Consider the following 22,234-nt stretch of genomic DNA (forward strand, 5'->3'; position numbering starts at 1 on the left):
AGAATTCAATTTGCTGACTCATCAAGAATTAATGGATTCAAATGGTAAATTCGACCTAACAAAGTGTCCAGGGAGTGTGGATGTAATTTAAAGATGCTATACTCACATTTTCTATACTCTAGGCTTTATGAATGGCACTCCACATACATCACCTTTCAGCGACACTGTGTGGGTTTTGCTGGAACATCTTCCTGACCACGTCATTCGCAGGCAATACTGACTGTATTTCAAATGGAAACATGACACGCACACACATCACCCTCCATGAGACTGACTTTTGACCTTTAATGGTTCTCTCCCAGGATCAAACTGAGGATCTTTTGCTGCTCAGGCAAATGTTTAAACCACTAGACTATCAAATATAGAGCATGAGTTACAAAATGAACTTCATGCTTTATTGAATGTGACATAAAACAATTAAGCCTGTAAAAAGTTAAGGAAAGTTTTAACTGTGGTCTTTTTTGCAACCATGCAAATTTTGGTCTTCCACTCAGGAAGGAAGATATAATACAATCTTCCCAACAAAAATCCTTTTGTTCTGAAAGCAAAACGACCTGCTAACTGAAACTGTTTAAGTCCAGCCTGACGTCCTGTGAGACTGAAAGTAAAAATCCTTCTAGCAGTAAGGGCAGAGTTCCCTTTTTACTGTGTTAGTTTGATGTCTTTGGCTCACTGCAGCTTCCTTCCCCACCTGCTAACTTTCCATCAGACAGATACACACACACACACACACAGGCGCTCCCACTCTTGACACCCATTTTGGGAAGCACACACTGCTTTTAACATAATTGTCTCATTGTCTGAGTCAAGCCAGTCCCCCACCATGAAACAAAGATGTAGAAGGCAACAGCCGTCTCCACTGAGCCAGGTGTTACGCAGGGCTCAATTCTCTGTGCTGTTTCTTTCTTTCTTCTTTTTTTTTTTTAACTCATTCTTGTGTATCTGTATTTGTATGTGTGTGTGTGTGTGTGTTTGGGTGTAATGGCTCTAAGGACGGTGTGTCCGTGTGCAGCTGCCCGCTGAGGGCCCTCCTTTGTGTCCCCCTCCCCTCTATTGTCAACTCATGCCTTCTCGTCCATTCATGGCTGGAGCCGGCGGATGGTCTGGTGATGTGTGCGTGTGTCTGTGAGGTTTGGGAGGGGTTGGGAGATTGGGAGTGGGGGAGGGAGGGGGGGAGGGAGGGAGGGAAGGAGGTGGGAGTTATCCTACTATATCTCAAAATCCCTCTTTATTGGTGGAGAGGTAGGTGATTGGCATGTGTACAGAAGGAGCTTTGGTGAAGAGAGGAAAGTGAGATGTGTGTGCTCATTTCTGCATTCGTACTGGCAGGCAGACTCAGCGTGAGGAGGGGATAGTAGATGCCTTAAACTCCATCTGCTGTCAGTAACACTGCTAACCCTTCAGCTTCAGGACACAACACTCTGCTTCTCATCAACAACAAAAAAAAAGGAGAACTTCATGGTTGATCACTTAAGACTGCTGCTAAACTCGACCGGGAAGCTCATTTTTTTTGCTCAGCCCCACTTGTACTGACGGCTTTCTCCAGTTCTCTAGTGGATACGGGAGATTTTGATTTTTCATTAAAAAGGAACTGGGCCATACTCCTGGGCTTATTTTCTCAGCACCTTTATTGGAAAATTCTCTTTTTAGTTTTTCTCATGTTGCGCTTTGCTGCTGAAATGAGCAGCACGTCAGGAGACACTTTGTAGGAGTTGTTGGTTCTTCTCTGCTTTGCTGCCTTGCTGTTTTTCTTGGGACTGTTTGGTAAGTGTTATTATTTTTTTCTTGTCTTGTGATCATACTACCTAATAATGAATACATTCTGTATATGTGACAGTGAACGTATGTGTTGCCTTTGCATTTGCCTTTTTTATGTGTTTAAAGCTGCAAATTCTTCATTAATGTAACACTCAGACGCGTACATTTATAGACAAATAATGCCAGTTATTTACTGAGTGTGTTTTTTAGGGCTGTGTTATTCACTCTGGAAGGCTGTTGTGTACATTTGCAGTACAGCATGAGTTCACAGGTGAAATTAAGACAAGTTTTTTGTGGTTTTTAACCAGGGCTCTTTGGGGGATTCCTTGGGGTTCCCCCATCACACGATTAGTGGTTACATTTCTATCTGATTAAATTCATCTAAATAAATTATAGAATATTGATGATACTGATGTGAGTGTGTCCAGCCGTGAGCAACAGTTCTGGGTAACAGCTCTGGACCGCTACATCTCTCCATATGATGACCTTTTGGTTGGCAATGAGGAGGCAGAATCAGACATAACCGAGAGTCTGCACGGCTCAGAGGTGAAACTGAGTGCTACCCACTACCCCTACCTAAAAGGTCACACGACAGACAGTGGTGCTACGTATGATGAGGATGAATCTGGACACCACCAGTTGCAGTCAGGGAGGGTGTAAGAACAGGATGCTTTCAGGGAGGTCCCCTGTGGCTTCAGCAGGCATCTGTTGCCCCTCTGCCTATATGCACCCCCACCCCCATTCTCTGCACCCTCTTTGTCCCCCCCGCCCAGCCGGTCGCTGGCGTGGCAGACTGGTTCACTGCCGTACTGAGCCGGCAAATGGCAGCCGTGTGGTGGCCCTGAGGGACTAGTCAGGGTCTGTCCTCAAGGGAGCTCATCCTTCCACACACACCCAAGGGGGCTAACCCAGGATCACGACACATATAGTGATCCACACAGTGCACTCGCAGGATGGGCAGGATAGGTCACTGAAGTGCAGACTGCAGCATCTGCTCAGTGTGGCAGGACTCACAGCCTCCCCTCTATGAAACACAGACACGCAGAGTTCACAGTAGCTGGAAGTTTGTAAAAATCTTTCTCAAATGAGAAACTGATTATTTTATCTAAAGGGACTGAAAGGATCTTTATACAGTACCAGTCAAAAGTTTGGACATACTCACCCGAATGAGTAAACGTGTCCAAACTTTGGATCGGTACTGTAGTTCTTCTACATTTTGTAATACATTACTGTTTGGAGAATGAACAGCATAAACCAGGAATTTGGGAGAGTGCAATAATGAGAAAGGCCAGTGATTTGATATGTCGCTGTGGCAGAATAAGTAAAAATAAGTAAACAGTATATAAACTCTCCCAGTGCATATTAGCACTATACAGTCACCTGATTGGCAGACACTGTTGGTGCTGAACCTTCTTCTCTGCAGCCAAGTCCAGATTTAAGCAGGAGAGACTTCAAGAAGGTCTCTCGTATGAACAACAGTGAATCTTACAGAAGGTTCTATCACCACTAAAGATCAGCGTGTGATGGGATCTCGCCAGCTGTGAAACCAGTACGTTGCTGGAACGCATCCACCCTCCTTTTCATGTCGGCTGCACACCTGTAAATTATCGTGACTGCATCTTGCATTGTGGTGACGCTGCCATGTCAACAAAGACTGACAGATATATAAACACCTGCCAACGTACTCTAAATCTCCTTTGTAGCAGCTCTTTCTGCAGTATGCGCCTCTTCGACTGCATTGTTCCTTTATGATACACAGCCGCAGACAATAAAACAGTAGCAGCCGTGCTGGTAAATAATGTCGGTGTGTTACATTGCAGGTAAAGTATATCGAGAGGTTTCAGCACCAGGAAACTATACATATACTATTTTAAAACTACTTTATTAGGATTTATGAGTATAAGCATCAGCAGTTTGACACAGTAGATGCTTCTGTTTAGTTTTTCTTTTTTATGTTCTATGTTCAAGGCTTCAAACTTTAACTGCAAATTTTAAAATATTGGACAAATCCAACAGTGGTATTAATTATTTATTGAGCATATTTGACCTATGATGCACAAACTATGTAGCTTTAGTGTCATCCATGTCTTTGTGTAGTAATAAGTTATCAGCATTAAAACACAATTAAAATGTTTCATATAAGGAGAGGAAATTTCTGGATTACTTCTCAGCTTCTTAGAAAGAAAGGAACGAGTAAAGGCTTTCCTCAACATTTGTTGCTGTTCCTTTTTTTTTTTGCATAACGCTGTCTCTGACATGTCCTGGTTTTCCCAAACCGTTCATGTAAATACCTTTATTTATTTATGCACTTTCATATAGCCCGCATTGCCGGACTGCCCTTTGAGTGGATTTTCACACTCGCTGTGTCACTTTCATATTTCTGCTGACTCCTCAAACATTCCGTCTGCCAGCCTGCAAGTGAGATCTGTGCGGCTGATGCATTACCAGGCATGTTTTGCATGTTGGTGGAGGGTGAACGGGTTTAAAAAGCCCCAGCCTCCGTCTGTGCATGCTGCTTGGGCTGAGAGAACAATACTCCCATCACAGGAGGACAGATTGGGTGGCAGCTGCATTGTCGAAGGACAGCAAGCCAGACACACTTCTCTCTCCAACCCCCCCTCCTGATACACACAAACTCACTCTCGCGCCTTCCTATTGTGCCTCGTTTTTGGGGGGGGTGGTCTAAATTATTCCAACTCTCTTGTGGCATCCAGGATGACAAACAGCGACGGCGCAGCTTAGACGTCGGGGGGTCAGGGACATTAAGAGGCCCCCGCTTTCCGGTGCTTTAGCCTGAAATCAAAGAGGATTTTTCATTAAAACTGTGGCTCGAATATTTAACCACAAACAGGCGTGCATGCAGAGTGCAAAATGAACTCACTCGAATTGATTTGCAAACACTGGTGAAGAAAAAATGTCAGTTTTAATTAAAAAATAAGGTTAACCTTTGAATAAAGGAGCCTATTCTCTTTTGAAATCATTGCCCCTGCAGGTTCTAGTGTTCGAGCCCTCTCAGTCTTGTATGATGAGCAGCCTGCTTAAGCCTTCAGATATCATCGGGTTTATTTGTAATAACGTATTTAAAAAAGCTGTTTCAGTAATTAAAGAAACTATCAAATTAACAGTTTTTTAATAGTAACAAATTAACAGGACCTGCTGTTTAGCAAAAATCAAACTTATATAGTCTGTTTTATTTGTCCAGAGGAGCAGAACAGAGAACAGAAATCTTTCTTTCTTTTTACATCTGGGTTTTAAGAACAACACTTAAAGAAGACGCACAGAGGTTGTAAATAACATTCCAATTTACTTCTCACAGACCTCAGGGTAGTTTCACGCAAGTGGAAGTACCCTACGTGGGTATTTCCACAGATAAACAGCCCTGCTTAAAAACACAGTTACTGATATTTGTTTGTGATGTGAAGTGTTGTCACTGAAAACCAAAGCAGGCCCACTCCGTCCACATCATACCAGCTACAGGTGGGGTGTTGAATCAAGTCATCGTATGACTGGTTTTTAACTGTCACTTCCTTTTTGTCTGTCTCTTTTTGAAGAGAATGTTTTTGTACTGAGCAAAAACTGCAAGCAGAGGTACCCAGAAGAATGATCTGATTTATGCACAAAGCCAACTAAACTAAACTCAAACTAAAGGGAATCTTTATAAAAGAGACTGATTATAGTTTTTCTTATTTTTGACCATGTACGTATATATTGTTAAAATGGTGAATTAAATAGGATCATATTAAATATGAGACAAACATTAGGCTCCACACTCTGATTCACATTGATTTTTCTTTTTCTGCTCTTGGATCTGTATGTCAGTGAGAGTGGATTTTATCATCATGATTTTGTCATCTCAGGTGTGCAGCTCACCTGGTGTGCAACCCTGCTGTTTACAAGGGACAGCCAATCAGAAGAAAGCTAGCTTAAAGGGAACAGGAACTAAAACCACTTGTTTCAGGCAGAAGATGGATTGAGGAGCTAGCCCCAGTATAGTATTTAGTATAATATAGTATTTTGCTAATTCTGATTTTAGGAGAACTGTAACTGACAGGATATACAAAAAAAAATCAACTTTTCTTTAATGCAAAATATTATTTTCATAATAAAAGAACGTGTTAAACTTTACAGTTTCCCCCAAACTGCAGGAAGTTACAGGATCTTCTCTTCAACATCTCTGCTACTGGAAAGCAGTACAAACAATTCACTGAAAATGAGTTGCTGTACGCACACCTTTACCTGACACATTTGAACTTACTAAATAAAAGCAGGTGAAGCAGATTTAGTTAACAAAACTAATGTCAAGTACGCATCATTTTCCAACATGTTTATAAATTCATCAGATACCAGGACATTGACCCTTTTCTCTTTCTCACTCGTCTCCATGATTTTCTTCTTGCCTTCTTTGCTCGTACCGAGGCTGCTGCTGCTGCTGCTTGTGGCTGGCTCTGAACATTGGATAGCTTTAGCTTTAGCCGCTTTGCCTTTTTTAGTGTCCTTAAAATGTCCATGTTTAGCTGGCTGAGGGTGATTCAGGTGTGCAATTAGGTGTGGTGGTGGTCCTCCTGCATTCACTGTGAGTGAAGATACAAAGTAAATAACTTCCATGCTAATGGCACATTAGCATCTGCCTCTGAGTGCACTCATGTATGTGTGTGTGTGTTTGACTGTGTTGCTGTGCGTATGCTGCACATCCATAAAACAGACATATGTGAGTCTGATGGGTGGGACACTGATCAGGGCTGATAACAACTAGGGAGGACTTTTTCGTAAATTGCCTAGATTTTAGGGTTTTATAACCTGCCTTAGAATGTGTAGCAATTGCATTTTGCTTCCAAGTGCATGAAAAAATGAAAATGTGTGCCCATGAAAACAAATGAATTATTTACATTTCACAGACTGTGTTGGAAAAGTACACGCATGCAAAACAGTTCAAACTGCTGCAGCTCATTGACTCTCACACTGGTCCAAATCTTAAAATCACATTTAAAAAAAAAAAAAAGGAAATGCACACTCCTCTGCAGTTTCTGTCACAAAACTGTCGTAGGTAAAGATCCAGCACACCAAGTGCTGACTCAACATTTGATACAAGTAGCCACATCACCGCATGTTGTTTCTGTAAATAAGAAAATGACATGGTGTTAAATATAGTATAGGCTTGAGTTTTGCCTGTACCTTCCCTTGAAGTGCATTTAAGCTTTTAAAAGACAAACATGCCAAACAGCTATGCCAAACATAGCTGCTAACAGTAAAATCAGCTTAAACCCTGAAGCTTACAGTGTTTTTTTTTTTTTTTTCATTTACTAATGAGACAGGAAGTTAACACAGGAGTTATCATCGAATGTGTGCCCAGCGACTGGCCACAAACTTTGTACATCTTTGTACTTACTGTACCATCAGTACAGTATTGCTCATATTTATTTATAAATATGAGGAAATATTTTCCTCAAAAAGAAGTGCTTTTCTTTGTTTAAGTCTGGAGTCAATGCACCACAATGACCCAACCTAGACATTAACAGTGAGGCATGAATGCATGCGTAGATCAGGTAACCGGAGAGTCTGTCTGCAGGCCACACAAGCTGAAAGAAGGCATTTATTTTACTGATGTGAAGCATCTCAGAAATGACACTTTCATGTGGCAATATAGTTGGCTTATTTTCATGCAGCTGTTATTTCACAATGTAAAATGTTTTGCAAAAATTATATATATATATATATATATATATATATATATATATATATATATATATATATATATATATATATATATATATATATATATATATATATATACTCAGCCCTCTACTTAAGGCAATGCTTTAGACAGCACTGCTGTCTAAAACATTACAGTTCTCAACTTCTTCCTTTTTAAAGCTTAAGCTTCATAAAGCGTGCCAATCGAGGTACGCATTCTTCTTCTTATTGGAATCCTGCAGTAAGATCTTAATACGCAAATTAGCTAAATGGAGCAGGCAGACTTTGTCAAGACACATCCCAGGGCAGTGGAAGTGCTGCTGCTTTGTGCCCTGCATTTTTTTTCTTTTGCTGAAGAAGAGACTGCCTGTTAGCTTTTGCAGGGCATGCTTGAGATGCCAGGAAGAAGCAGAATAAAAGGACCTTTCAGCTGCTGGGGAGATTTTTTTTTTCCATTACTGCATACTTTAGATAAACAGATTTTTATTTTTAATTTAGAAATTAATGGAGCCACTAGAATTGACCGTATTTAATCAGAAATACAGTGTAATGGCTGTATAATAAAAACTGGGCATAATTTTGAGCCTCATGTCCAACCCTGTGTCATCATAGGATGGTTGTTTGTCTTTTTAAATCCAAAGTCAACTGCCACTGCATGTCCCCACATAGTCGCCAGGAATTTAACCAGTTGCTTTTTATGTTTTTAATTTCCAGGTACTCTCTCAGGACCAGTCAGTGAGCAGTTGAGTATCAGCAGAAACAGTGGGGTCAGTCAGGTGCGGAGCTGGATGTATGAGAAGGATTCATGGGCCTGAAGGACCATCTGGAGGATGGGACAGGCCACATCCTCAGCCCGGGGCTGGATCTGGACTACCTACATGTGGAAGGTGCTGAGCGGCAGGCTGGGAATTTAGGAGCAGGTGCCACAGTTAAAAGCAGTAATACTGCTGGTAGCAGAAGCATTAGCTGTAGCATTCATTCAAGCAGCAGCAGCAGTTGCAGTAACTTTTCTGAGGAGAGTGCCATCTCTGACAGTGAAGATGAACGGCTCCAGACTGGGTCTGGTTCTGAATTTAAAACCCCGCACCACGATCAGCCTCGCCTACACCAAAGGGAGTCCTCCTCAGTCTGTCAGCCAGTCAGGCTGGACCTGACGCCAAATCAATCCCCTGGAGACCCCTCAGAAACAGCTTTGACTGACCCCATCACAGACTGCCGCACAAAGGTGGAGTTTGCTCTCAAGCTAGGCTACTCTGAAGAACTGGTGTTGCTGGTCCTGAGGAAACTTGGCCCTGACGCGCTTATCAATGATATGCTAGGAGAGCTGGTGAAACTGGGAACCAAAACAGAGATGGATCAGCAAGGAGGTCCAACTGTCTCTCAGTCTCCCTCCTCCTCTTTGTCCTCCACAACGGCCTCGTCCTCCTCCAACTCCTGTCTGGATTCTTCTCGGCCGCTGTGTCCATCCCACCTGCTGGAAGACAAAGAAAACCTTCGTCCCGTCGTTGTGGATGGAAGCAACGTAGCAATGAGGTGAGGAAGAGAAGTTCTGGAAAAATACTGTTTTTTGTTGTTGTTAACAGAAAAGAAAAGTCATTGTTTTAGAAAATTAAAAATAGTGGACGTTCATGACTGTTTTATACCTTTAGCTATTATCTGGCTGTTAAGAGGCTGACAGCTGGTAGCCATATAAGACACACTGGAGCTTTGCTTGCTGTGTGCTGGAAACATGCATTGTTTGGCTTTCTCATTGCAGCTGGTTGTGTGTGTGTGTGTGTGTGTGTGTGAACTGCTTTAATGAAAACAGTTGAAGTATACAGTACGTGTGTGTGTGTGCATGCGCGTGTGGGGGTCCAATTTTTGTCAAAAACATTTATGTTGAACTTTTGCAGATTTTGGATTTAAACCACTTAGTTTAAAAATATGAGCTTGAATTCTTACATCCTATACATGTTGAGGAGCAGCAAGACCCCCTGCATAGAACAGAGCGGGCATCACTAAAAACAGATTCAATAAATCAGACATGGATTTAAGAGTTAGGATAGAGGTGGCTTGCAAAGTGGCTTGTATGAGATTTGCCAGTTGGATCAGCTAACTCTAAGTGAGTTTGAGATCGTGGCCTGCATGAACTAATTTGGGTTACTGTTACCAACTTAAACCTCATTTCTTTGCTACTTGATTATAATTCAAAATACATGCATAACCTGCTGTATTATAATTATAAAAAGCAAACAGGCAGATGTTTAATTGTTGTGGGGCTACAATTCTGTTTGCATCACTGATTGTGTCCTTAACATTTCCTTTTGTTTGTGCAGTCATGGGAATAAGGAAGTGTTTTCCTGCCAAGGCATCCAGCTGGCAGTTGATTGGTTCTTGGAGCGAGGTCACCGTGACATCACTGTTTTTGTCCCTGCCTGGAGAAAGGAGCAGTCGCGTCCTGATGCTCTTATCACAGGTAACCGCTACAGTAGCTGTTACAATTTAAAGTCCCAGTAAAACAACCGTGTAAAGGATGTGTTTAAATGTTCAGCTTTTGGAAAGAGCAAGTCCTTTTCTCCATGTTTAAATATTGCACCCTCTCCTCGTTCAGACCAAGAGATCCTGCGGCGTCTAGAGAAAGAGAAGATCCTGGTTTTCACTCCATCTCGACGTGTGCAAGGACGTCGCGTGGTTTGCTATGATGACAGATTCATCGTCAAACTGGCCTACGAGTCAGACGGCATAATTGTTTCGAACGACAACTACCGCGATTTAGCCAATGAGAAGCCAGAGTGGAAGAAATTCATTGATGAACGCCTGCTGATGTACTCGTTTGTAAATGACAAGTAAGCAAACTGCGCGAACATGAGAAGTAAATCTGCTGGATTCTTTTGACCTTTAGTATTTCCCTGCACCTTTGTGCCACTGAGAATATGTTTTTGCATTTTTTTTTCTTGTATTGCTTGACTTATTTATTGTAAGAAGGGAGAATTTCAAGTTGTCTACATTTGGAAGAACTCTTAATTTGGATCTAATTTGAGTCCGGTAAATGCATATTTAGATTCATGCCCCCTGATGACCCACTGGGACGCCATGGACCTAGTCTTGAGAATTTCCTGAGGAAGAGGCCTGTTATTCCTGAACACAGAAAACAGCCATGTCCTTACGGTAACACATGCACTTAAAAAGGCATCGAAAATGTTTGCATATCCAATTATGATCAATGTTTTTCACAATTGCATAGTAAAATTAGATAAAGATTGTATGAGGATGTACAAAAACTAGTTGTTTTTCATTCCAGTATAGTTGTGAAACATGTTCTTATTTTTTCTTCCATTAGGAAAAAAGTGCACATATGGCCATAAGTGCAAGTTCTATCACCCTGAAAGGGGTAGTCAGCCCCAGCGAGCTGTGGCAGATGAGCTCCGTGCCAGTGCCAAAATTTCATCAGTATCTTCCAGAGGCCTGCTGGAACATGCCCTGATGGCAAAGAGCCAAAAAAATGGTCAACCAGAAGGAATGGCTGAGGCCCAGCTAAGTCGGGACACTGGGAAAAAAAAGCCAAATCAGAGCCCTCGGAGCTCTTTCAGTGAGCACAAGCAGGACAAATTCCAGGTCTATTCCAAAGCAGAAGAACAGAGGGGTGGGAGCAGTAGTAGCAACATTGTAGGGCATCCTGCTCCGGGGGGGCCGCCTTCATCAGGACATCTGGAAAGATGGGAGCACCCTGAGGGAAGTAGTGGAGGCAGCTCCAGTGTTGTTGAGGCTTCAGGATCAAGAAAAGCAGACTCTTATCACAGATGCAGCTCTCCGGAGGTGGGCTACAACTCACTAGTAAAGGCTTATTCAGGTCTCAGTCTTGTAGTGCCACAGACTCCTGAACGCTTCTTTACAGGCGATCTACGCACAAGTTCATTGGCTTCAGACTGTAGCAGTGACAGCAGTGTCAGCTCAGATTCTTTTTCTCCTGACCCCGTGTTAGATGATAGCCCCAAGTGTCATCACCATCATCCTCGCCACCATCATCATCACTACTCTGGTCAGTACCCCTACCAGGCAAGACTTGTTTCTCCTAGACTGAGCCAGCATTCTCCTCGTAGCCATGTCCTTCCTCAAGGACTTTGGAGACCACATGGTTTTGGCATAGAAGACCTTCCATCTTCTATTACCTCTCATGCCTCGCCACAGCATGTCAAGGCCCGTTCAGTCTACATCCCACCCCAGCAACATGTTCAGTTGCTGGGCAATTGCCCAGGGGAACCATCTCGTCCACAACATCCACCCCAAACTCCCACTGCTCACTCCCACTCTCAGAGCTTCCCTCACAGCCACAATCCAATGGGCTCCCTCTGGCAGGAACACAGGCTTCAGGACGCCCGAGTGTGTGAAGGATCACCAATTCACCCTATAAGAAACTACTTGGGGCTAAACCAACAACCTCAGCACCAGATGAACTGGGACCCTAATTATGAGCCACCCCCTAAGCCTTCCTATGATCTGTTTTCCTCCAAGAGTCTTCCACAAGTCCATGGCAAGACTTGGCACTCTCCTTGGGGCCAGCAAGTTCATTCATCACCCCATGGCCTTTTAATATCAGGTCTTTCATCACTCCCACAGCAGTCTCTTCCACCTGCACCTACCCACAAGAGCCACATGCCCTCAGCAACCCATCACCCAAAGTCAACTGCCTTGGGTCAATACCAAGACCTTAGGGAGAGGGTGTTTGTTAACTTGTGTGGGATCTTCCCTCCAGATTTGGTGAGGATGGTAATGACTAGGAATCCACATGTGACAGATGCTCAGGAGCTTGCAGCTGCAATTTTAATGGAGAAATCACAGCAGAGTTCTTGAATAAAGACAGAAGTTGAAGGAAAGTCTTCATCCTAACTAAACTCATATTTGCAGGATTATTCGCTGTAAGCTTAATAATAAAGTCAGGTTGGACATAATTACAAAATATGAGACTCCTTAAGCTCACTCACTTTTTTTTAAGTCATTTTAATGATATTTTTGTAAAGGGAAATACCAAAATTGACATACTTTTTTTTCTAGAAATATGCCTGCTATTTCAGAACCTAAGACTGGGAAAGGTAAAGGTGTATTTGCAAGTTCCAGCTATTTTTAATTATGAGTCAAAACACCAGTGTGCTTAGGAAGGCTTTTAAGGTGTTTCAAGGTTGGCAGTATAGCTCATTTTAAAATTAAATTATTTGTTACATTTTAAGTTATTTGTATAGTTTTAAAATCAATTTTGTCTTTTGTTTTTTTTTTTTTTTTTGGCACTTTTTGTTCATTTTTTCCTGATCTTTTCTTTTGGCAATCATTTCAGGGTATATTTAGAGCTGTTTGTGCTGTTTATCCTTTTTTTTTTTTTTTTTAGTAACGGAGATGGCAACGGGGCTATGCAACTCTAGCATTTTCAGCATTATTATGGCACGCGTGTATTTGCCGCATTGCAAATACAGTCCTACTATATTTAACGCTCAAGTAGGCTTAACAAACGGATCAAGGGTTTCTTTCAGTGCAGACAGGTGGCAGATCAGTGGTTGCGAGATTTTGTGGATTTCCCCCAACAAGGAAGTGAAACTCAAACGGCACCCACAAAAGAAGATAGCAAAAACTCCACTTGAAAACCCCAAGCTGTTGTTCACTTCTGAATGAGAGTTATTTCCTCTGCTAGGATAGCCCTGTCAGCTGACTGCACGGTTCATCACGCGCTGTACCTTTCCATCGCTAAACCATTATCAATGTTCTAAATCAGGCTGAAAGTATGTTAACTGGAAATGTTTAAGTAGAACAAAGATTGTTGGTATTATATTGATTTAAATTATGTGTTAATTTATTATTTTTAATGTTTGTGAATGTCTGTGGTGTGTGAGACCCTTTATCAGTGGTGTCACCACCACAGAGGCTTTATCTGCCTCTAACTCTTTGTAAACCATTGTTAACTATACACAGATCCGCAGTTTATAGGAAGTTGGAAACAGACTGGTTAAAAATCAAAACCTCAAAATCACTACATTGCCCCTAGCAGTTGTTGGACCATGGTAGTTTTTTGTTTTACAAATTCAGGCTCAATTTCAAACTCTGGTTTTGTAAAGACAGCTAATTTTAAAAAAGGGTTCAAATAACTTTAAATGATTTTCGACCATCACATCACATCACTGCTTAAATAACAGCAATGGGTGTGTATAGATTTCCAGTAATTGTTCAGCTTTCAAAGCATCATTTTAAATATATATCAATTATCATTAAATAAATGTGTGCATGTAAATAAATTATAATATATATGAATTCCCCCACTCGCCCTATGGGTGGTCTTTGTCCTCCAAGCTCGGGTCCTATACCGGAGGTCTGGGAGCTTGAGGGTCTTGTGCAGTATCTTAGCTGTTCCCAGGACTGCACTCTTCTGGACAGAGATCTCAGATGTTGTTCCTGGAATCTGCTGGAGCCAGTCACCCAGTTTGGGGGTCACTACCCCCGAGTGTTCTGATTACCACAGGGACCACTGTTACCTTCATCTTCCACATCCTCTCTAGTTCTTCTCTGAGCCCTTGGTATTTATCCAGCTTCTCGTGTTCCTTCTTCTTGATGTTGCCATCACTTGGTATTGCAACATCCACCACTACAATGTGCGGTTGGTTAGCCATCACAAGTTTGCCTGTCTGTATCTGGAAGTCCTACAGGATCTTAGCTCAGTCATTCTCGATCACCCATGGGGTGTATTCCATTTGACCTCGAGACTTCCAGGTCATACTCGGCACTATGGTATGCCGGCCACTTGATTATGGTGTTCCATGTATGCCCTGCTTGCTAGCATCTTGCACCCTGCTGTTATGTGCTGGAATGTCTCAGGGGCATCTCAACATATATATATATATATATATATATATATATATATATATATATATATATATATATATATATATATATATATATATATATATATATATATATAATTTGAATTGCCTGCCCCCCATCCCACAAAAGGGGGGGGGGGGCTTTTAAATATATTTTTAGTATTTTAAAAGTATTTTTAGGTTGTGTTTTCTCAATGCAGCTTGCTTGGAGCTGTGTGTGTTTTTGAATGAAATTATGATAATTTATTTTTTACTATCTCTGCCAGTGAGGTTATTTTAATACCTGAGGAACTGTTTGGAAAGCTAACTCTCTTGCCTGGTTAGCTTAAGTTCATGTAACCCGATGACACCTCTCTTAGTTGATACAAATTGTATCCTATAAACTTTTTTATAAAAAAAACAAAAACAAAAGAAAACATTGTTTTATATGAAAATGTGTGGTGAACAAAAATATTTCTAGTTGAATATTTTTATGTGGCAAAACATCCCATGGTACAGCCCATGGTACTTAGGCTTTTATATTACAGGGATCCTCGTTCCCTGTTTCCGAGTGCAGTAAAGTCTCAAATGCACTTTTTGGATATAGTTATTGTGTGTACTGTCAGTGAACTACCCACAGTGTAACTCAAAAATGATGAAACCTCTAACACTGGTTGGGTAGTTGGCATGAGCTCATAAAACAGTAAATAGTAAAATAATCAGGGTGAAAGGTGTAAAGGGCTTGTTAATGTTTTGAGATTGACCGTTATCCCTGGCATCACACTCCATGGCAGAAACAAACACTGGAGCCAGCAAAAACACAAGAGGTTTTAATGTTGAACACTTTCCATGAAATGTATTTTTTGTTTCTGTTTTTCCATATTTCTCAAAACCTGGACAGTAATATGCAAGGCATGAACAAATGTGAGTAACAGTCTTACATTGTCATCTGCTGAAGGTAAATGCTAAGGGTGTCATAACCCTGCAGGTCTGGCACTGTGTGCTAATGTTTGCTAAGCTGGTCGAGACGCTGCAGTATAATTTAACAAACTTTTAAAGTTATTGTGTTTACATTCTGATGAATATTAACTTTATCCAGTGTAGAAGGACAAACATATTTTTCTATTACTGCAAACTTTTTTAAAAAGGTATTTTTCTAAATATATATTTTTTTCCTCATAAAAATATTGGGAGAAGTCATCGCTAACTGTGCTAACATCATACTTTGAATGGATTTCTTCTTAAATGTTGCTTTAAAAAGTGAGTTCAGACTTAACATGAAGCAAATTTCTGTCTTGCATTATATACTTAAATTTAAGTGCATCTAATGTGGTGACTATAGATATAAATGTTCATTAGCTAGCAGAATGAACCATCTTGGTGTTTTCAAACTGGACTCGAAAAGCTAGTGAAAAGATACCCTAGATTTTTTCAAAGGGGTCATCACAGCAAATAGAGCCACATGTTCAGTTTAGTACAGATTATATGCCAGATGCCCCAGTAACACAGACCTACAAACTGGTCTGCAACCATCAGGCAACCACTGGTTGTAAGGGGAAAATTTAGTATTCTTTGACCGGTTGGTGAGTAGTTTCTGGAGGCTGATGGAAATAGACTGCTAAAGCCTGAGTCACACAGGCCTCAGGACCAGTAAGTGAGCCCTGGCACGCACCGGTTGCTCGGGAAAAATATGTACTCCTCTACTGGCTGATAAAAACCTCCTTGCGATTGCTTTGGTTGCTAGAAGATTGTCTGTAGTTTGCATGGAACACACTGACTCGTCTGTAGCGCTGAGGTACAACTTTTACTTTAAAAGCAAACATTCTTCATTTAGGGTTTGTATTACATTTTTTCCAAGTTTTACTACAACTTAGGCAGTATTTAGCAAGTGTTTGCAGACAGGTAGGCAGCTTCCATGCAAACTACAGATGGTAGAATAGCTGAAAAAAGAGCCTTAAGATATGTTTAATTTGAACAAAGTCATACAATACTTTCTTTCCCAAACTACATACATTTTTTTCCTAATCATTATTAAACTCTTACAGGCAAATCATCACAGAGCTTTTGAGCAGATAATATGTATATCAACTCGAGGTAAACACGTGCATGAATAGAAGTGATATATCACATAGTGACCTTACATTTGGCGTCTAAAATTTGCCTCCAGTTCAGTCTGAATGCACTTTTAAGGATTTGCATATGGGGTTTATCTGCAGAGAGCCAGTTGTTATTTGTTGCTCATTTGACTAAAATCCGGATGTGTATTTGTATTTTATTAGGTGTTTTATCGATAGGAAAATTGTAAAATGCCAACAGTCCCTGTTTATCACAGTTTATTCACATGTTTATTTTTAATGTGCTTTAACACAGCTTCATTTCTGCAACAGAAATAAGTGCCATCTCTTCAGGGACCAAAGCCAAGGAAAAGGCTGTTTATTCCTTATCTCTCAGGCCAGTCGAGCTTATATTAAACCAAAATTAACAAAATAAATAAATATCAAGTATTTGACCGTTGCTGCTGTTTCACTGTACATCCTGATAGGAAATAAAAAGATTCATTCGAAAATATGATCCAGGGCTGTGGTGCCAAATAAGTGTTGAGATTTATATATATATATATATATATATATATATATATATTGAGGTGACAAAGGGAAAAACCTAAAAGTCTGACCCCTCAATGAGGGGTTCTTGCTGTGGGGTGGAATTTTTTGGGGTGCACTTCTCCCCTTTGAGGAATGTGTCATGGCAAATAAATAAAAAGTTGTCCTGTGATGGAACGTTTCACTTTTTGGTTTAATGTACAGTACATAACAAACCTCCTGAACTGGCTGACAAGCTTTTCCCTGTATGAGTTTTACTGTTCATCTTTTTCCTTTGGTTCTACAAATCCATCATTGTGGAGTAGCGTTCTACTCGATTAAGCTTTAGAGATTGAAACCCAAAACAAAAGCAGATAAAACAAATGTGACATACCTACAGGATCAGGGAAAATGTGGCTGAATAAGACTTGTTGACTGTTCTTGTGAGTGATGTAAAAGTGACTAATAAAAGCCTCAATAAAGCTTTCACATGTTGCTTGGTCCATGTACTGGGTATATTTTGCTATAGGACTTGTAATTTACCTCTATGAACATTTTTTTGTATTAAATAAAGCACTGAACCACAGATGTCACCAAAGAAACTTCCATGATCAAAAAATGGTTGTGTTTTGAATAAAACGCTGATTTTAGAAGAGATTTTTTTGACACAGTAAGTGAAGCGACACCACTGCTCCACTGCAGTTACTGTTCTTCCTGTTTTGTTTTTTTCTTTGAAGATTTAGCTGCTGTAGCAGGAAGCAATGAAAAGTGCTGCAGAATGAAAACATTTCCGTTACATCTTGTGAAGTTACTTAAAAATATAGTTATGTGAAAAAAACAAAATTTCCACTGGGCTCTTTGCAGTCCTGTGAAAAACTTAAGTACATTCCATGATTCAATAACACGAAGCACCTTTAGCAGCAATAACTTTTCTGCATGACTTTCAGTCATATCGTGGAGGAATTTTACTCTTCTTTACACCATTGCTTCAGTTCATTGTGGTTTGCAGGCATTCATGCCCTCTTAACCCTAGAACACCAACACTGGGGGATTTTCACCTGCATGAAAATGAGCGACTGTTATAAAACTCAGTGTTCTATCTAAGGCACAGCGATCCAGTCAGGTTGAGTTCTAGACTTGGACTGGGCTATTGCAAAACCATTTCATTGTGCATTTGCTGCTGTGCGTCCTGTTGCATGACCCAGTTTGACATTTGACTCTACAATACTTTGGTATACAGAGGAGTTCATGATCAACTCGATGACTGCAACATGCCCCGGCCCTGTGGCTGCAAAACAACCCCAAATCATGACACCTCCACCACCGTGCTTCACAGTTGGTGAGAGGTTTTTGTGGCAATATGTCGTGTTTGGTTTCTGTTCATTGTTCTTTTAGAGAAAAGATCCTTTCTCCTGGCAACACTTGCAGGAGAAAAACCTGTCATGAACTTTAACATTTCACTGAGGCCTGTGGAGCCTTGGGTTTTTGCAGTTTCTCTAAACATTGCATGGTCTGACCTCGGGGTGAATTTGCGGGGATATCCACTGCCACAAAGATTGTATCAGCACACAGCTGAAGGCTCCAGAGCAGCAAACTGCCAACACTTCTGCTTTTATAGTGGTGCACAAACTTTATGATGATCAATTAATCAACTGATTAGCAGCACCTGGCCGCTACTTACCCTTGTAATTCCTATGGAGGCAGTAAGGGCGTACTTAGTTTTTCACATGAATGCATGTTGCTGTCTACTTTGAATCTAGTGAAAAGTCATACATGACACATGAGCTTCAAGTAGCAAATTCAGCAGTCCTTGAGTTTAATGACAACAGTATCTTTGAAGGTGCATATCTGGCACTCATTCTGTCTGACAACTGAGTCAGCACTAAGATGATTCTATATTATTGGAAATATAAATTCATTCTTTATTGTGGGACAAAATATATACTGAAACAAATGCCTCAATAGACAGAATGCCAAGCAAATGTAGTTTGCTTATCTGCCTGCTCACAGCTCTTTGCGGGCATTTGCGAGCTGACAGCCATTCAAGAACATAAGTTCACTGCTGAACGTCACAGACAGCATAACTGTACCAAAACAAAATGACAGTAGTGAACGGGAAAGAAATAACACGAGTAAGACAGCTTAAAAAAATTTAAATTGTTCAGCTGAAGACAAAATAAGTAAAGGTACAGATTAAAGCGTGCTCCCAACATCAATAAGCTATAGCTACAAATGATCATTTTATTTTTGTTGAATAAAAGAAACCAATTCTGTCCAGTCACATTTTCTCTAAAGGTTGTGATATTGTTTAATTATCAAACATGCAAGCATTTTAATTGATAGAAATGTACAGGGGAGGATATGTTGCTTGCTATTTGTCCAGACTGATTAAAAGACGTGTGCTTCATTGGGGTGAGGGCAGAGCTCTAAAAAGCAGATAGCTGAGTGTGTGGCTGGCCAACCGCTGCGAGGCAGAGCTTTGGCGAGGCGGAAGCTACGAAGCCCGGTATCCCGTCTTTCTCCTGGGTAGAAAAAAAAAGGTAAGATATCCTGCAGGGGCAGCAGGTTTTGGGCTTTACAAGGAGAACGAGGCGTTGGCATGGCAATGAGACAAACTAGTTTGTCTCTTCATCTTTTCGTGTCCATCCACGTTTCCGGCTCACATGGACTCAAACTCATCTATGCGCTGCTTGGTGTTGCCCTGGCGGATCTGCCGTAGGGTTTTGTACTTGTCTCTGCCCGCTCTGACATTTTCAGCGTGGAGCATGTCGTTCTGTGTTTTCTTGGTATCATCCCGAGCCTCGGCCAACTCTGAACTCAGAGCCTGGACAGAAGACAGAGAAGAAGGTGATGAGGAAGCGTTCACTTAAGTCCAAATGTGTCTTTGCTCGCATGAAAAACATTTGCATGACTTTGGTTACATTTCCATCAGTTCCTACAGGAAATTTTGGCTTTTGTCTATTCAGTCAGCTTTTAAGAACCAGGAACATAAAAATACTTCACTGTAAAGATCATCAAAGTGACTCATGACTTGTGTACATACATTACTCCACTCCTGTGACTGCCCAGTAACGTTGAAATAAATATTTATCATGTACGCAAAATTACATAAAAACCATACTGCACAACTCCAGTAAGATTCAAGGCTCACTACCCTTCCCAGAATGCCTCATCGCTGACATACAGTCACCAGATCTCAATCCGATACAGCGCCGTTGGGATGTGGTGGAACGGGAGATCCTCCTCACTCACATACGGCCAAGAAATTCTGCCAGCTGTCAGCTTGTGTTTGCTATCATGTCATAATAAGCATCTTCTTTGAAAAGCGTTTCACTGTTACTGTGCAACAGGACATCGGTACATCTGAGTCATCTAAGAAAGCAAGGTGCCAGCCTGTCTCATGCTCCAAATGATTTGAAGATAAAGGTGGTTTTAATGTAGTGTTCACAGCTGCTTTGAAGGCAGATAAACTGTCACTGTAACCAAATCTGCTATCAGATCTCTGCTGCACATTCAAATGAATGACAGTAAAATATACAAGCTTTCACCACACAGAAGGTGCTTGAACGGGCAAGTTTCTGTGAATTTAACTACAAAATTTAGACAAATTTTCACCATCTTTAATTTTCAAAACGGATGCAGCCCTTCCACCAACTCTCCACTTTAACAAAGACATACAGATCGTAAAATGTAAGAGAGTGCAAACTTTGTTTTTCCAATAAATGCACATGTTGAGAAACATGTACAGTAGTTCCTCACTTTACTCACTGAAAACATTAGAAATTTTTGGAGAAATAGAAAAAAATATTTTGATGTATATTTGTACCAAAAAAAACCTGTCAAATTGTTCTTGAGTTTTGCTAATAAACTAAGTAAATACTGTACTTTTATTTTGTCCTTTAGCATTATGATAGTTGCAAATGATTCCAAATATACAGATTTTTGTTTGTTTGTTTGTTTTTTAAAAGGCAGAAATTCACCATAACTTCAATATTTATTGTGATGCCTTAAGAGGAAGGGTACAATAACTCTTTGTGGAGGTTCCGACCTTGCATTTGCACTAACACTCAGCTTTAAAGCCTTGGCACCATAAACACACAGATCTGTTCTCTCACAGGTGGTGCTTCCATAGCAGCAAACTGGCAGGGAGTGTATACGTGCCTGCCAGATTCTGTGCTTCAAGTTTGATGATGTTTGATGATCTCATTAAATTGCAGGAAAAAAAATACCTACAATTTATGTTGAGTGCTTCTAAATCTTCTCTTTATAAAGCATATGTACACTCACTGGACACTTTATTAGGTAAATCTGCTCAACTTCTCTTAATGTCTAATCAGCCAAACGCATCTCAGCAACTCGCTGCATTTAGGCACATAGACAGGATCAAGATCACCTGCTAAAGTTCAAACTGAGCATCAGAATTGAGAAGAAAGGTGATTTAAGTGACTTTGAATGTGGCATGGTTGTTGGTCTGAGTTCGTCAGAAACTGCTGATCTACTGGGATTTTCCCCACACAGCCATCTCTAAGGTTTACAGACAATGGTCTGAAAGAGAGGAAATATCCTGTGAGCAGCAGTTCTCTGGGGTAATGTCAGAGGACAATGGCTAGACTGCTTTGAACTGCTAGAAAAGGCAACAGTCACTCAAATGACCACTTGTTATAACCAAGGTACGCAGAAGAGCTTCTCTGAAGGCAACCATGTCAAACTTTGAAGCAGCACACTGAGCAGCAGTCCTGTCAGCTAAGAACAAAAAAGTGACAGTGACCATAACAATGAGTTCACTGCACTCAAATGGCCCCCACAGCCACCAGATATCAATCCAATAGAGCACCTTTGGGATGTGGTAGAATGAAATTCTCATCATGAATGTGCAGCGGGCAAATCTGCAGCAACTTGATGCCAATCTGTCAACATGGACCAAAATCTCTGAGGAATGTTTCTATCACCCTGCTGAATCTGTGCCATGAAGAATTAAAGCAGTTCTGCCCTGGTAGTAGCAAGGTGTACATAATAAAGTAGCCAGCGAGCGTGGATCTCTGGATGGATCAGATTTCTCCCCCCCCCAATAAAAACTCTAGGCTCACTTCTACCTGTAGCTGTTTTTTTACGCGCTCGTTCTTCTGCGCCTCAGTGATTCGTTCCTCTTCGCTGCGGTGGCTCGTGACGCCGTCGCTGAGAAGCTCGGCGCTGGCCTCGGCATTCGTTTCGTCCTCCTCATCGTGTTCTGGCGCCGGTGGAGATGTCATGGCTGTCTTAAGTTCTTCCCTTGTTTTCTCCAAGTCCTCTTGTGCTGACAGAGCCTGGAAAAAAAATACACATGCATACTTACAGAGATGGAAACCAGTACAGACACTAAACATTAATAGATTCATATTCTTTGCT

At 41.0% G+C, this 22,234-nt stretch overlaps 2 protein-coding genes across 3 annotated transcripts in view; one reads left to right on the forward strand and one right to left on the reverse strand.

The window, feature by feature from the left end:
* The first annotated feature begins 1,654 nt into the window (after positions 1 to 1,654).
* LOC115800989 (probable ribonuclease ZC3H12C) lies at positions 1,655 to 12,594 on the forward strand. Its single transcript, XM_030758662.1, has 6 exons — positions 1,655 to 1,764; positions 8,164 to 8,982; positions 9,765 to 9,904; positions 10,040 to 10,274; positions 10,490 to 10,596; positions 10,769 to 12,594. The coding sequence occupies exons 2-6, from the start codon at positions 8,255 to 8,257 to the stop codon at positions 12,277 to 12,279; spliced, it is 2,721 nt and encodes a 906-aa protein (XP_030614522.1). The 5' UTR covers positions 1,655 to 1,764; positions 8,164 to 8,254; the 3' UTR covers positions 12,280 to 12,594.
* A 4,450-nt stretch (positions 12,595 to 17,044) lies between these two features.
* The window catches only part of LOC115800426 (radixin), a 44,671-nt gene continuing 39,481 nt past the window's right edge, over positions 17,045 to 22,234 (reverse strand). For both annotated transcript variants that reach the window (XM_030757778.1, XM_030757779.1), the window contains exons 14-15: positions 21,943 to 22,152; positions 17,045 to 19,673 (exon numbers count right to left, since the gene is read on the reverse strand). In XM_030757778.1, coding sequence (XP_030613638.1) covers positions 19,509 to 19,673; positions 21,943 to 22,152 — 375 coding nt within the window. In that variant the 3' untranslated portion in view covers positions 17,045 to 19,508. The remainder of the gene's footprint in view (positions 19,674 to 21,942; positions 22,153 to 22,234) is intronic.

Source organism: Archocentrus centrarchus, chromosome 21, assembly GCF_007364275.1.
Source record: "Archocentrus centrarchus isolate MPI-CPG fArcCen1 chromosome 21, fArcCen1, whole genome shotgun sequence".
Taxonomy (NCBI): Eukaryota; Metazoa; Chordata; class Actinopteri; order Cichliformes; family Cichlidae; genus Archocentrus; species Archocentrus centrarchus.